This window comes from Salpingoeca rosetta (assembly GCF_000188695.1).
Source record: "Salpingoeca rosetta unplaced genomic scaffold supercont1.5, whole genome shotgun sequence".
NCBI classification, from domain to species: domain Eukaryota; class Choanoflagellata; order Craspedida; family Salpingoecidae; genus Salpingoeca; species Salpingoeca rosetta.
The window spans coordinates 1033228-1048059 of NW_004754929.1; the positions used below are offsets into that span (position 1 = coordinate 1033228).

The following is a 14832-nucleotide window of genomic DNA, read 5'->3' on the forward strand; positions in this document are numbered from 1 at the left end:
TTGAGCGATGATTTTCGCCAATGCTCATTTCACCCCGCGAACGCCTTTGTGACGGCAGACAGCAGACAGCGAGCGGAGTGGAGTTTGTGTTGACTGAGCAGCAGCAGCGACAGACAGGAGACAGACAGACAAGCAGACAGGGGAGAGGCAGACGACTGTCGCTGCTACTGCTGCTGGTTGTAGTTTGTCTTCCTCAACCGCACAGTGGCGCTGTGTTTGCTGGTGGGACGGAAAAGCAAGCACACGTACTTTGCGTTGGACGCTGCGACAGCATCAACATCACTAGCACCAGCAACGACAACACCAGATACCAGACAACACAACAGCACCAGGCTCTTCTTGCTTTGATTGATTGATCCCCCCTCTCCTCCCACACGCACACAGCCATGGAGTGGGCTGAAGATCCTCGTGAGTTGCCCGTTTATGATGGGAGTGTTGGGTGGTGTGTTGGGTGGTGTGTTGGGTGTTGGGAGTGAGTGGGGTGTATTTGCTCGTGTGGTGTGCTGGTGATGATGCGCGTACACTCACACACACACACACATGCACACACGTACACATGCACACACGTACACATGTATACACGTACACATGTGCACACACACACATGCACATACGTACACATGTACGCACTCGTACACATGCACACACTCGTACTCATGCACACATGCACACATTGTACTGCAACTGCGTTCACATTCGTCGGCATTCATGCAACCACATGTACCCAACCACAAATACACTCACATCATCAACGCATCAGAATATGTCGGAGACATCTCGTCTCAGGAGTGGCCGCAGGGATGCTGGGACGTGATCAACGCATACTTCAACGAGAAAGGTCTTGTGCGGCAGCAGCTTGACTCGTTCGACCACTTTATCCAGTACGGCATCCAGGACGCCGTGGAGAAGAGCCCTGCTTTGGAGATTGAGGCAAAACCCCAGTACACAACCAACGAGTTTGAAGAGCCGGTGCGTGCGTGTGTGTATATGTGTGTGTATATGTGTGTGTGTGTATGTGTATATGTGTGTGCGTGTGCGTGTGCGAGGTTTGTGCGTTTGAACAATACATGTGCCCGTGCTCTTATGCTTGCGTGCATTCGTCTGCACGTCTCTGAGTGCGCCAGCACATCTTTGGTAGTGTGAGATACACACACACACACACACGCACGCACGCACGCACACACACACACACGCACAGACACACACGCACGCACGCACGCACAGACACACACGCACGCACGCACGCACAGACACACACGCACACACGTACACTTGCTCACACTACCTCTCATGGTATTGTTTTTTGTCTCACACACTTTTTTCTTCAACGTGCACCTCTGATGTTAATACCATGCAGCCGAGCTACAGCGTCAAGTTCTGCGAAGTGTCTCTCAGCAAGCCCACACATTACGAGGAGGTGAGCAAATGTGTCTGCGTGGAACACAGCCTGCTCTCGCGTTGTCTTGTTCTGTGTGGCCACACTTCAACCCTGCCACCGAAACTATGATGAAGTTTTGTTCTTGGTGCACACCTGGCTCTCAACCTGCGTTGCTTCCACCCATCAGGACGGCACGAGCCATTTCCTGTACCCCAACGACGCGCGCTTGCGCAACTTGACGTACTGGTCGGAGATGTTTGTCGAGGCCGAGGAGACCTATCGCGAGACACAGGTGCGCCCGTCACCCTGTGCTGTGCTATTCCGTGCTGTGCCGTGTTGCGTGACGCAATTGCTTTCCACCAACTAGCGGTTCGGCCTTGCACCCTCCCCCCCCACACACACTCTCTCCCTCCTCACTCTTTCCCTCGCTTTCCTCTCCCCACTTCCCCACCACTATGCTTTCTTTCGTGCACGAGCAGGACAGCGAGCCAGAGACGACCACGACGTCTGTGCATCTCGGCAAGATCCCGATTATGCTGCGCTCCAAGTTCTGTCTTCTCAACGGCAAGCTAAACGACGACCTGTACAACCTCAACGAGTGCCCGCTCGACCCCGGTGGCTACTTCATCATCAACGGCTCAGAGAAGGTGCGCAGACACGAGCACTTGACGGGGGTGGCTGATGGGTGATGGGTGATGGCTGGTGGCTGTGCACGTTTGCGTTGTGCACATTGCATGTTGTGTGTGCTTGTCTTGCGATGGCCCTCTCCAACACGCTACCACCGCACGTTTACACCCCACATTTCCTTCGCTGGTGCGTTTGTCTTCGCTCCCCTCCCCACAGGTGCTGCTGGCACAGGAGAAGATGGCGCCAAACACCGTCTTCGTCTTTGAGAAGAAGGATCCAAAGTATCTCTTTGTGACGGAAATCAAGTCCGTGCTCGAGCGCAGCCCGCGCCCGCCAAGGTTCGTCTGCCACTTGATCAGTTTTATGTCTGGGAGTGGAGAGAGACAGAAAGAAAGGAGGAGGGGTGTTGCCATCGTAAAGCACATGTGATGTGCATCTACCTCCAGCTCGCCCACTTTTCCTCGTGCTCTCGCCTATTTGACTTTGACTGTGTTCTTTTCGCTTGCTTCTGCGCCTCTGAACTTGCTCATCACACACCTCATTTGGGTCTTGGTTCTTCTGACACGCATTGTGCCACGATGCACTGCAGTTCGTTGCTTGTGAAACTGCTGCGGGGATCACAGAGCGCTGCCCGGAGCGGCCCCGTAAGTCGACAGCTTTGTGTATTTTTCCTGTGAACACCCACACACACACACACGCACACGCACACACACACCCAAACACACAAGCAGATACACACACACAAGCATTCACACCCAAACACACACAAGCATACGCACACAAGCACACACACACACAAGCATACACACAAGCATACACACAAGCATACACACGCATCCAAGTACCGGTATACAGCTCCAGCTGACTGTCATTCAAACTTCCGTTCCCCCCTTCTCTCTCTGTCTCTGTTTGTCTCTGCGTGTCTGTGCCAGGTGCTGCACGTGACACTGCCGTATGTGCGGCAGGATGTACCGGTGGTCGTTGTGTTCCGCGCGCTCGGATTTGAGGACGACAGGTCCATTTTGGAGCACATCATCTACGACTTCAATGACATGGAGATGATGGAGATGCTCAAGCCGTCGCTGGACGAGGCGTTTGTCATCCAGAACAGGGACGTTGCTCTGGACTGGATTGGCAAGCGCGCTGTGCAGAGCCCGGCCATCTCCAAGGAGCGCCGTATCCACTACGCAAAGGACATTCTGCAGAAGGAGCTCCTGCCCCACATTGGCCTCGGCCCACACTGCGAGACGAAGAAGGCGTTTTTCCTCGGCTACATGGTGCACCGCACGCTGCAGGCTGCCCTGCGCCGCCGCCAGCTCGATGACAGAGACCACTATGGCAACAAGCGTCTTGACATGTCTGGCCCGCTCACGGGCTTTCTCTTCCGCACTCTTTTCCGCAACGTCACAAAGGAGGTGCGCCTGGTGTGCGTGTGTGTGTATGTGTATGTGTGTGTGTGTGCACGTGTGCGTGTGTGCGTGCGTGCGTGTGTGTATGTGTGTGTATGTGCGTGCGTGCGTGCGTGTGTATGTGTGTGTATGTGTGCGTGTGTGGGCTTTTCTCTGGGCGCTTTCATGTCGGTGGTTATTGTCGATGTCTGTCGTCCACAACGGGCGTCAAACAGTTGCTGTACGCACAGGCTTACATGTACACATTTTCCACCTTCTCCCCCCGCACACACACACACACACACACCTTTTCCCTCGCTTGTCGACTGCAGCTGAGAAGCTACATCCAGAAGAAACTCAACCGGAGCGAGGAGATTAAGCTCAGTGCCGGCCTCAACGTACGTTGCGTGTATGCCTTACTTGCTTGCACATCTGCATCGCTCGTCACACACACGCACTTCGAGCTCGCATGCCAAAAAAAGGCCAACGTTTATCTTTCACACACAGACGCGCACACACAGACACTTGCTTCATGTGCTCACATGTTCATGCCTGCGCCCAATGCACACGCGTTTGCTCGACCCACACGACAGTCAAAGCAGATTGAGAGTGGGCTTCGGTACTCGTTTGCGACGGGTAACTGGGGCACGCAAGCCAAGGCCTTTGAGGCACGCGCTGGCGTGTCGCAGGTGCTGAACAGGCTCACGTTTGCCTCCACGCTCTCGCACCTCCGCCGCCTCAACTCGCCCATTGAGCGCACGGGCAAGATTGCCAAGCCACGGCAGCTGCACAACACCCACTGGGGATACATCTGCCCTGCAGAGACACCGGAGGGCCACGCTGTTGGGCTGGTGAAGAACCTTGCGCTGATGGCGTCGGTGACGGTTGGCGGCGACGCAACACCTGTGCTTGAGCTGCTCAACTCCATTGGCATGGAGAGCCTTGATGACCTCGCATCAAGATCCGTCATCAGGGAGTAAGTCCAATGCAGAATAGGATTGATGAAGGGAGCGGTTGTTTGATTGGTTGGTTGGTTGGGGCAAGAGGGGGGGGAGGCGTGTGCGTCATGTCGTTTCCACTTTGCCAGCGGTGTGGTTGATGTGATATTTTGACCTGAAGCATTTTCATTTAGAGCACAGCCTTTTGTTCCAACACACACACACACACGTGCATGCACTTGCTCCGCCCCCCCTTCCGTCTCTCACCACCCTCCCTCCTTCCACCAATCTGTCCCTACGCTGCTTGATGTGGTGATGTGCAGTACGACGAAGATCTTTGTGAACGGCGCGTGGGTTGGCATCCACATGGAGCCCGAGGAAGTGGTGCGGAACCTGCACCTCTGCCGCCGCACACAGGCCGACATGATTCAGAGCGAGGTCTCCATCTTCAGGGACATCCGCGAGCGCGAAATCCACGTCTACTCAGGTCTTCATCCCATGTCTCTCGTCTTGGTGTTGCTGTGTTGGTGTTTGCAGGTGGTTAAGAGTGCGTCTGTCGCTTTTATATGTTGGTATTTTTGGTGCCCAGTCAGTAATCCTGCGTGTGTGTGTGAACGTGACGGCTGTACGCCAATTACCCCTGGCATGGACACACGCTCACACGCTCACACGCTCACACGCTCACACGCTCACACGCTCACACGCTCACACGCTCACACGCTCGCGCGCTCACAGACTCTGGGCGGTTGACGCGGCCGCTGCTGATTGTGGAGAAACCCGAGTTGGATGACACGTTTCACGATGGCACACAGCAGCAGCAGACACTCGCCCTCAAGAAACAGCACCTTGAGAAGCTGCAGAGCGTAAGAGTCGCCTCCATCCCTGCCTAACGCCAACGCCGCATTGCATGGAATGTTTGCGTGCATGCGTGCATGAGTGTGCGTATGTATGTGCCCTTGAGCTGCTTGTTGCTGTCACCTGAATGTATGTTAGCCTGCAAGGGGCCTTTGTTTCCAACAGGGACACCTATGCGAGCGCATCATCTCACATTCACACACGCTCTCATGCCAACCACAACGACTTTTTTTTATCGCCAACGGCATGTTACAGGCTGCGATGCAGAATGCGTTTGAGGCGACATACTCTTGGAGCGATCTCGTGCGCGAGGGGCTGGTCGAGTACATTGACGTCAACGAAGAAGACACCACCATGATTGCAATGTACGCACCCCGCCCAGTCGCCACTTTCTTTCTCTGTGCGCGGTGGTGATGCTGGATTGCCATGCATACCTCGGCCACACTTGCTTTGTTCGGTCCTGCTCAGGCCATCTCTAATCCTTGTTCGTTTCACACACACACACAACATACACACACAACACACACACACACACACACACACACACACACACACACACCACACACACCACACACACACACACACACACACACCACATCCGTGCTTTGCTGACAGGACGCCGGACGATTTCGAGATGAGCGATGAGCAGGACCTGTACTGCACGACGTACACGCACTGCGAGATCCACCCGAGCATGATTCTCGGCATCTGCGCGTCCATCATCCCCTTCCCCGACCACAATCAGAGTCCCCGTAACACGTACCAATCTGCCATGGGCAAGCAGGCCATGGGCATCTACACCACAAACTTCCACATCCGCCTCGACACGCTCGCCCACGTCCTTTACTATCCACAGCAGCCGCTCGTCAAGACCAGGTGCGCCCACATGCGTGTGTGTGTGTGTGAGTTAGTTGCGTGCCTGCATCGTTGGCACGTGTCTGGGTCATTTGCACGTGCATGGGTCATTGGCACGTGCTCGTGTGCACATGTGCAGATGCATGTGCGGCTCAGTTCGTGCACAATGGCACGCACCAAAGCCTTTACCTTTCATGTGCTCGTCACAACTCATCCCACCCCCACCTCGTTCTTCTCCTTCTTGTCGGTTGTGTTCAGGTCAATGGACTACATGTACTTCAAAGATTTGCCTGCAGGCATCAATGCCATTGTTGCCATCATGTGCTACACGGGCTACAACCAAGAGGATTCCGTCATCATGAACAAGTGCGCCGTCGACCGCGGCCTCTTCAGGTACTGTCGAAGGCTCGAATGCGTGTGCGAGATTCGTGTGCGAGATTCATGTGCATGATTTGTGCGTCTGCATGCGCATGCGTATATGCTGGAGCGGTGCTGTCGAAACAGTGCCCTGCACGTTTCACGTCACGATATTGCGCACCTGTGACATGCCACACGCCTCTTCCCTCTGCTCTTTGTTCACGTTGCCTGTCCATGTTGTTGCCCCCACCCCTTGTGCTGCCGTGCCAGGTCTGTCTTCTACCGCTCGTACGCGTCATCGGAGGAGAACACGGGCCGCGAAGTCATCAAGTTTGAGAAGCCCTCCCGGGAGACGTGCGCAGGCATGCGCAACTCAAACTACGGCAAGGTGCGGTTCTTCTTGTGTGTGTGCGATTGCCTTTGCGTTTGTTGTGGGGTTTGCGATTGTGCTTGTGCTTGTGCTTGCGCTTGTGCTTGTGCTTGTGCTTGTGCTTGTGCTTGTGCTTGTGCTTGTGCTTGTGCTTGTGCTTGTGCTTGTGAATGGATGCATTTTCATGCGTGGCAAGAGCGTGGTGTTTGTCCTCACCAGTAGCACGCCCCTTCCCTCCCCACACAGCTTGAGGACGACGGGCTGATTGCGCCGGGGACGAGCGTGACTGGCGACGATGCCATCATCGGCCGCACCATGGAGCTCCCGCCCAACGCAGAGGCGCGCGACAGCCGCCTTGCCCGCTTTGAGAAGCTCGACAAGAGCGTGTTCCTGCGCGCGAGCGAGAACGGCATCATTGACCAGGTCATGGTTGCCATGGGACCAAAGGGGACCCGCTTTGTCAAGATTCGTGTCCGCTCCATCCGCGTGCCACAGGTGCGTCTCCCATGTTGTTTTCTGTCTGCATGGTTGTGTGCCCGTCGATGTGCGCACACACCGTCGCGCCGCTGCGTTCATGTGTGTGTGTGTGTGTGTGTGTGTGTGTGTGTGCGTGCATGCGTGCGTGCGCGCGTGCGTGTGTGCGCGTGCGTGTGTCTCCAAGTTCATGGCCGAAAATTTTTGTTGAAAGCACCCATCCTTCTAGCCCCATTTCAACACATGCTTGCTGTCTCTGCTCCCTCCTTGAGCTATGTGCGTGCGTGTGTGTATTTTTGCTGTTCACAGCATCAGCTCACCGGTCACATGACTGTCCTGTTGTGTTTTGCCACTCAACCACCTCGGTAGATTGGTGACAAATTTGCCAGTCGCCACGGACAGAAGGGTACCTGCGGAATGCAATACAGCCAGGAGGACATGCCGTTCACCTGCCAGGTTTGGTAGTTGTTGATTGTGAGCGTCGTTAGTGTTGTTTCACTCAAAGTACATCTCTTGATAACCCTTTGCTTTCTTGCTCCCAACTCACGCGAATCACGCCTTCTCACCATCACCACCACCACCACCACCACCACCTTGCCCCATCCTGACGTGACATCATATTGCAGGGCATTACGCCTGACATCATTGTGAACCCGCACGCCATTCCGAGCCGTATGACCATCGGGCACTTGATTGAATGTCTGCTGGGCAAGGTTGGCTGCCTGGAGGGTGCATTTGGCGACGCAACGCCCTTCATCGAAGTCACCGTCAACGAAGTCGCCAGCGCTCTCGGTGCGTTGACCGGCTTGCTGCTGCTGGCTGTTTCGTCTTTGTACTTGGTGTTGGTGGTCTTACCATTTGGAGACTGTTATGCGATATTGGTTCGCGTTCTTGCCGCGAAACAACGAGCTCGACTTGAGGCCTTTTCTCGTCATTCTACAGACGTTGGCGCATTGTGTTTTTCCTTCTTCTTCGCCCTTCTGTCTTGTTCCTGTCTTGTTTCTGTCTTGTTTTCTCATGCAACACCCCGTGTTTACTGTTCACGTGCACCACCAATGCAGAGGCACACAACTTTCACAAGTACGGCAACGAGGTGCTGTACAATGGCTTTACGGGGCGCAAGATGCAGGCGCAGGTGTTCTTTGGGCCCACGTACTACCAGCGCCTCAAGCACATGGTCGATGACAAGATTCACGCCCGCGCCCGCGGTCCGCTGCAGATTCTGACAAAGCAGCCCGTCGAGGTGCGGTATCTCGTGCCTGCATGCACGTGCCGTTGAAGTCTGTGACGCTTGAAAGCAACGCAGGGAGGGGGCGGAGGCTTGTGGTAGTTGCTGTTTGTCCTTTTTCTGCCTGTTTGCTAGCTGGTGTGGTTGGCGCTGCTATTCGCAAGAGCAGAAACATCAAGCGTTTTGATGAGTTACCCTTGTGCTGCTGTTGGTTTGGCTTTGGACTCACGCTCACGTCGTGCCTGCTTGTCTTGGACCAGGGTCGGTCGCGTGATGGTGGCCTTCGCTTTGGTGAAATGGAGCGTGACTGCATGATTGCGCACGGGTCTGCCCAGTTCCTTCGGGAGCGCCTGTTTGAGGTGTCGGACCCGTACCGCATCCACGTCTGCGACATCTGCGGCCTCATCTGCATCGCCAACCTCAACAAGAATGAGCTGGAGTGCAAGGCCTGCAGCAACACCACCAGGGTATGTTGTTGATTGTCTGTGCGTGTGTGTTTGTGTTTGCGTGTTGTGTTTGCGGTTGATTTTGCTCTCTCCCTAGCCCCTTGAATTTCCTTCTCACAGTCTGTTTCCATCACCCACACAATGCCACAATTGTCCCCCTTGTGTGTGTGTGTGTGTGTGTGTGTGTGTGTGCAGGTGTCACAAGTGCGCATCCCATACGCGTGCAAGCTGCTGTTCCAGGAGCTCATGTCCATGTGCATTGCACCTCGCATTATGACAGACAACTCCCATGCTTAGGCTTTCTCTCTTTGTGTGTATCGGCGTTTGTACGTGTTCATGTGCGCTCGCGTGTTCGTCCATCTGTGTGTGTGTGTGTGTGTGTGCGTGTGCGTTGGCGTTTCTCATCCTGCTCTCAACCAAAGAAAGAATGCGTCATGTGCGCCCGTGTGGGTGTAGTTCCTGTGACACTTGTGCTTGGTTGTGTGTTGTGTTTGTAACGACGGTTGCCCTTGCTCGTGCATGTATCGGTTAATGAAACCTTGCCAAAACCAAAACCAAAGCCACATCGTCACGATCACGCAAGCGCATGAGCGAGCCAACCAAACACACCCACACACACCCACACACACCCACACACACCCACACACACCCACACACACACACACACACACACACACACACACACACACACACACACACACACACACAAACAGGGAGAGAAACGAACCAGCACGCATCAACACAATGACAAGTGAGTGTTTCTTGTACGGGCATAGCAGGTGCACATGCGGCGAGCAATTTCAGCGCAGCCCGAGCCAGCGGGCAGGGCAAGGAAGCATCAACACCAGCAGGATGGTTTTGTACATGTCAATTAAGCATCGCAGGTTCTGTGTCGCATGTGTGTGTTGTGTGCCACATCAAGAAGAACAAGAAGAAACAAGCTGGAAAGAGCACTAACGACGACGACGACGACGACGACGACGACCACCACCACCACCACCACAATGGTGTCAGGAAGGTTGCTTGGCTTGCAACTTCTCTGTTGCGCGCTTGTGGATATGAAGCAGGTTCTCCTTCCTGTCCAGTAAAGACCCGCCAAGGTTCGAGTTTGGCGTGGACTTGTCTGCTGGGTTGAATGGGTTTGGTCTGTGCACGGGACCGTCGTTCCACACCAGATCAAATCCTCCGACACGAACCTCGTCTCCAACGCGCCTAGCGGTGTGTGTTGGGTTGGGGGATGGTGAAGGAATAAGTTTCGCGCAACCGGCTCGTGATAACTCAAAACAGAGACATGGGCAAAACACCAATTTGCAGAGCATACAGCAAGCAGTGATCTCAAACACCCATCCACACACCCATCCACACACGCACACGCACACACACACATACACATACACACACACACACACACACATACACACACACACCTGTCGTCGATGTTGATGACGGTGAACATGTCCTCGAGCATGCCGTACTTGAAGCGATAGTCTGAAGCGGTGTCTGCGGTGAGGGATGGGGAGGCGTTCACCTCAATCAGCCAGGGCTTGAGATCTGCGTCAATGAGAATGTCAAAGCCGTACAGCTCAAAGCAGTGCTTGTCAGAGAACATGACCGGTTGCACGGCCTCTAAAGATGTCAGGATGATGTTGTCGACGTCGCGCAGGAACTTCTGCACGGCGGCGCGGCCGTGTCGTGCCTGCAGGTACCGCTTCACCTGTGACATGAGCCACTTGCACCCTTTGGACTTGTCGTAGTCTGCGGCCTGCTTCTGGATGGCGACGTTGGTCAGGTGCACAAAGGCGTTGCTCAGGTCCTCCATGGAGAAGGGCGCACCGGAGAAGCGGGCAAACCCTTCCCGGTAGAGCCAGAAGCAAAGCGGGTTGTACGAGGTTACAAGGATGTAGATGCGCAGGTCAAACTTCTTGCCGCCGATGAGGTATGGCCTCTGCAGGTAGCGCTGCACAATGTACGCCTGTTGGCGCTCGTCGTCGCGCTGCTGGTGGTCGAAGCGCGTGTCCCGCTTGAACTCCATGAGCTCCGACAGCTTCGAGACAAGGAAGATGCCTTTGCCTTGCGCAGAGCCAACGGGCTTCATGATCCACACGGTACCCGGCTTGCGCTTGAACTCCTCCACAAACATGCGGTAGTCGTGTGGAAGCCAGAACGTTTCTGGCATAAAGTCGCAGCGCTTGGCGGCGGCCTTTCCTTCCTCGCGCTCCAGCTTGCGCTTCATCTTCTTGACGTTCTTCGCCATGTGGTCCTTTCGCGTGAGCTCGTAGTGTGTTGGGAAGTGCGGCACGCGCGCGTGGTCTGGTAGCTGGCGGCCATCAAAGGCCTCCCGCACCCAGCCTACATCACACCAGTTCATGTCCCATTCCTCCTGCCCTTGCACCTGCTGCCACCCCAAGTGCGTCATGACATCCACCACCGTGTTGACAAAATGCGTTCTGAAGCGAATCACCCTCCGTTCTCCAGGCAAGCTGCTGCGCGGCAGCACCACCTGCGTTCCCGAAGACCCGCGCTTCTCATCAGCACCACCTCCACTATCGCCACCACCGCTGCCGCTGCCGCTGGTGCGATCTGTCATCGTCGTCGTTGTCGTCGTTTGTTGCCAACAGAGTTTGGTTTGGTTTGTGTGCATTCATTTTATGCTGTGGTTTGCTGCTTTGCCAACGAACCGCTACCAACCAAACAACTGCAACCACCACACAGCCACACACGGCGAAGATGAGCGCTCATCGTGGCAAGTCGCGGCTGGAGCAGATACAGGTCCGGCTGAGGCAGCAGATCACAAGCGCACAGCAAGGCCAGTTGTCTGCACTACAAGAGCGCAAGCGCGTCCTCGAGCAGGAGGTACGTGTGTGTCTATATATGTGTGTATGTGTGTTTGGAACAATGCCCATTGTTGTTTTGTCGCACTGTGTTATGGTGATGTGATGGCGCATGTGTTGTGTGTGCGTGTGTGTTGTGTGTGTATGTATGTGTGTGATGTGTGTGTGTGTGTGGTAGCACTTACATATGCACTCACATACACCCAATACTCTCTCACATACACACACAACATGCGCGCACACACACGCACACAGCGACAAAAAGTGAATGAGCAACGCCGGGCCATCGAGGCGTTGAGAAACAAGTCTGTGCGGTCGCGCGAACAATCGTACACGCTTGCCGGTGGTTTGGACAGACAACGCTCGGCATCAGAGAAGCTGCTGAAGCCCAACATTCGATACCGAAGCCGACGCGTGGCACCGCTGACGGAAGAGCGGCGCTCGGCGCCACTGAACGAGCGACCGCGCCCGCCCGTCGAGCCGGAGGCCCGCTCCTCAAGCGCAAGCAAAGTCCATGATCGCCAGGTTGCCAAGAAGAAGGTCAAGCACCCTCTTGCCAAGGGCAACAGTGCAACAACCAGCCAGCCTTCCAAGGTACAGCGCATACCCAAACACACACATACACACACAGCAGAGTGTTGCGCTGGCGTGCTGGGCGACCGGTTTGCCATCATCATTCAGTCTGTGTTTTGTTGTATTGAGACAACCGACGCTCACAATTCCCTTTCATGCTTCATGTTATCACCAGCCACGTGCAACCAAGCCCGACACGGCGAAGCCGCAGAGCGACACCAGCAGCCCGCCCGGCCCGCTTCGGGACAGCGCTGAGGACGCGTTTTCGCAGTTTGAGGCGCACGCTGAGCAGCAGCGCCGGCGTGCACAGGAAGAGGCCGAGGCAGAAGAGAGGGAGCAAGAGCACCAGCGTGCCATCGAAGCAAAGCACCGCCGCAAGAAACTCGAGGTGTGTGTGTGTGTGTGTGTGTGTGTGTGTGTGTGTGTGTGTGTGTGTGTGTGTGTGTGTGTTGCGAACATGCCCCCTGATAATTTTTGTGTTCGTGTTGCGAGCATGCATACTTACATTGTTTGTGCTCAATTGTACTTGTGCTTTGTATGTGTATCGCACACGTGCACCAGGCGCTGAAGAAGCGGCAGGAGGAACGGCAGCAGCGCATGAAGGAGAGGGCAAAGGCCAAGGACGAGGAGCGACTGCGGAAGAAGCAGGAAGCAGAGGCGGCAGAGACCACCAGCCAGCACAGCAACGACAATGTCCAGGCAGCATCCCCTGAGCGGCCACTGCCGACAACTGGGGCGCAGAAACGCAGTCAGCACGCAACCCCACGCAAGACACCAGCACGCAAGCCCGCGCCAGCGGAACACACACAAGCTGAGGCGCCACGCGGCGATGATCGTACTGATGTGGCCACACCAGCGCCCACACACTCCCACAACAGCGACACCAGCGATAAGAGCAGCAGCAGCAGTAGTAGTTCACAGCGGGCGCCGCGGCCGCCACCAACACAGCAGCCGGCAGCGCGCGGGCGACGACAGGTGCGATCGGGTGCAAGGGCAAAGGGCACCAGCGCTACCAGCAGCGCCAGTGGCCGTGGTGGTGGTGGTGGTGGTGGTGGCAGTGGCAGTGGTGGACGGCAGCAGGAAGCGGAGAGGGCGCGACCCAAAGCGCCGGCGGGCGAACCGATCCGGCAGATGGTGGAGGAGCTCATGCCCGATGGCAGCGTGCAGATGATTGAGCTTGTTCTCTACCCGTGCCCAATCTGCGGCCGCAACTTCAAGCAGGAGAGGTGTGGTCGTGTGGTCGTGCTTGCGTGTGGCTGATGATCAAGTGTTGATTCGAGTTGTGGTGTGGCTGTCCTGGTCTCCCTCAGTGAAATTTTGTGTTGTGCGTACGTGCACTCATGCGTGCGCGAGGATGTTGTCTATTGTCATGTGCATGCTTTCGCCACACATCTGCGTTGTCGTTCACTCACGGTGACACCGGGGGTCGCCACCTCTCCTCTCCTCTTGGTCCTGCTGACACAGACTTGACGCCCACAAGCGCGCATGCGAGGCGAACAGCAAGAAAAAGAGAAAGAAGTTTGACATGACAAAGCAGCGGCTGAATGACCTGGGCCAGGACGCAATCAGAATGGCCAAAAACGCAAGCAAGACCGAAGTGAAATACAAGAAGAAGGCAAAGAAGGTGCGTGCATGCCCTGTTGGCGTCGGGCTGAACGTGCTTGCGCGCGCGAGCGTGTGCGTATGCATGTATGTATGTATGTACATGTGTGCAAGAGTGCATGCACACATGTGAGGATGGCTACATTACCTGGATGTGACGCTGGTGATGCTACGACACTTCTTGCTTTTTCCCCGTGTGCTCCCCAAACGCCTCGCACTTTGCTTACACCATCTTCATGTTGACGTGCAATCGTGTCTGCTGCCGCTGTCTCCGCGCGCGTGTGCAGAGCAACTGGCGGGCGAAACACCAGCAGTTCATTGCGGCGATCCAGTCGGCCAAAGGCGCGGACGTGGACGTGCCTGTCGTGGAGGACCCAGACCTCGTCAAGGTCCGCTGCTGATGGTGGCGGTGGCGGCGGCGGCGGCGATGTGGTGGTGCATTGTGGGTGGGTTGGTCGGTTGATGGGTGTGCTGTGTCTTCCACCTCCATCAAGTTGTTGACATACAACATCTTGCCGGCTGTTCTCACCTTCGCGCTGCGTGACTTCCTCCTTCATCTCATCTTGCCGCTGTATGTGTTACGTATGCAACCACCCATCACGCAGTGCAAGTTCTGTGGGCGCACGTTCAACGAGGATGCTGCGAATCGCCACATCCCCGTGTGCGAGCGCAACGCCAAGAAGAAGGCGATGGCGCAGGGCGGAAACTCCAAAGGCAGCAAGGGGACGCGCCGCCGCAGATAAACACACACACACACGCACACACACACACACACACACACACACACACACACACACACACACACACACACGATGCGTATGCGCGCACACACACACACACACACACACACACACACACACGATGCGTATGCGCGCACATCGTGCATGCGGGCCATGCACAGATAACCTGT

The 14832-nt window shown here is 55.6% G+C and overlaps 3 protein-coding genes across 3 annotated transcripts; 2 read left to right on the forward strand and 1 right to left on the reverse strand.

Moving 5' to 3' along the window:
• Positions 1 to 22: 22 nt before the first annotated feature.
• On the forward strand, positions 23 to 9480 carry PTSG_02289 (DNA-directed RNA polymerase II polypeptide). The gene is made up of 22 exons (XM_004996721.1): positions 23 to 408; positions 761 to 969; positions 1358 to 1417; positions 1566 to 1670; positions 1858 to 2025; positions 2222 to 2343; positions 2595 to 2649; positions 2938 to 3420; positions 3726 to 3791; positions 3987 to 4369; positions 4655 to 4818; positions 5067 to 5194; positions 5442 to 5551; positions 5802 to 6062; positions 6300 to 6434; positions 6669 to 6786; positions 7015 to 7263; positions 7612 to 7698; positions 7869 to 8034; positions 8304 to 8485; positions 8731 to 8937; positions 9112 to 9480. The coding sequence occupies exons 1-22, from the start codon at positions 387 to 389 to the stop codon at positions 9211 to 9213; spliced, it is 3582 nt and encodes a 1193-aa protein (XP_004996778.1). The 5' UTR covers positions 23 to 386; the 3' UTR covers positions 9214 to 9480.
• Positions 9481 to 9573: 93 nt separating this feature from the next.
• On the reverse strand, positions 9574 to 11613 carry PTSG_02290 (tubulin tyrosine ligase). The gene is made up of 2 exons (XM_004996722.1): positions 10344 to 11613; positions 9574 to 10128 (listed from the first exon to the last, which is right to left on the reverse strand). Exons 1-2 carry the CDS (start codon positions 11555 to 11557, stop codon positions 9927 to 9929), a joined length of 1416 nt encoding a protein of 471 aa, XP_004996779.1. The 5' UTR covers positions 11558 to 11613; the 3' UTR covers positions 9574 to 9926.
• On the forward strand, positions 11570 to 14709 carry PTSG_02291 (uncharacterized protein). The gene is made up of 7 exons (XM_004996723.1): positions 11570 to 11769; positions 12003 to 12341; positions 12496 to 12708; positions 12882 to 13546; positions 13785 to 13944; positions 14210 to 14311; positions 14528 to 14709. Exons 1-7 carry the CDS (start codon positions 11644 to 11646, stop codon positions 14663 to 14665), a joined length of 1743 nt encoding a protein of 580 aa, XP_004996780.1. The 5' UTR covers positions 11570 to 11643; the 3' UTR covers positions 14666 to 14709.
• The last annotated feature ends 123 nt before the right edge of the window (positions 14710 to 14832 follow it).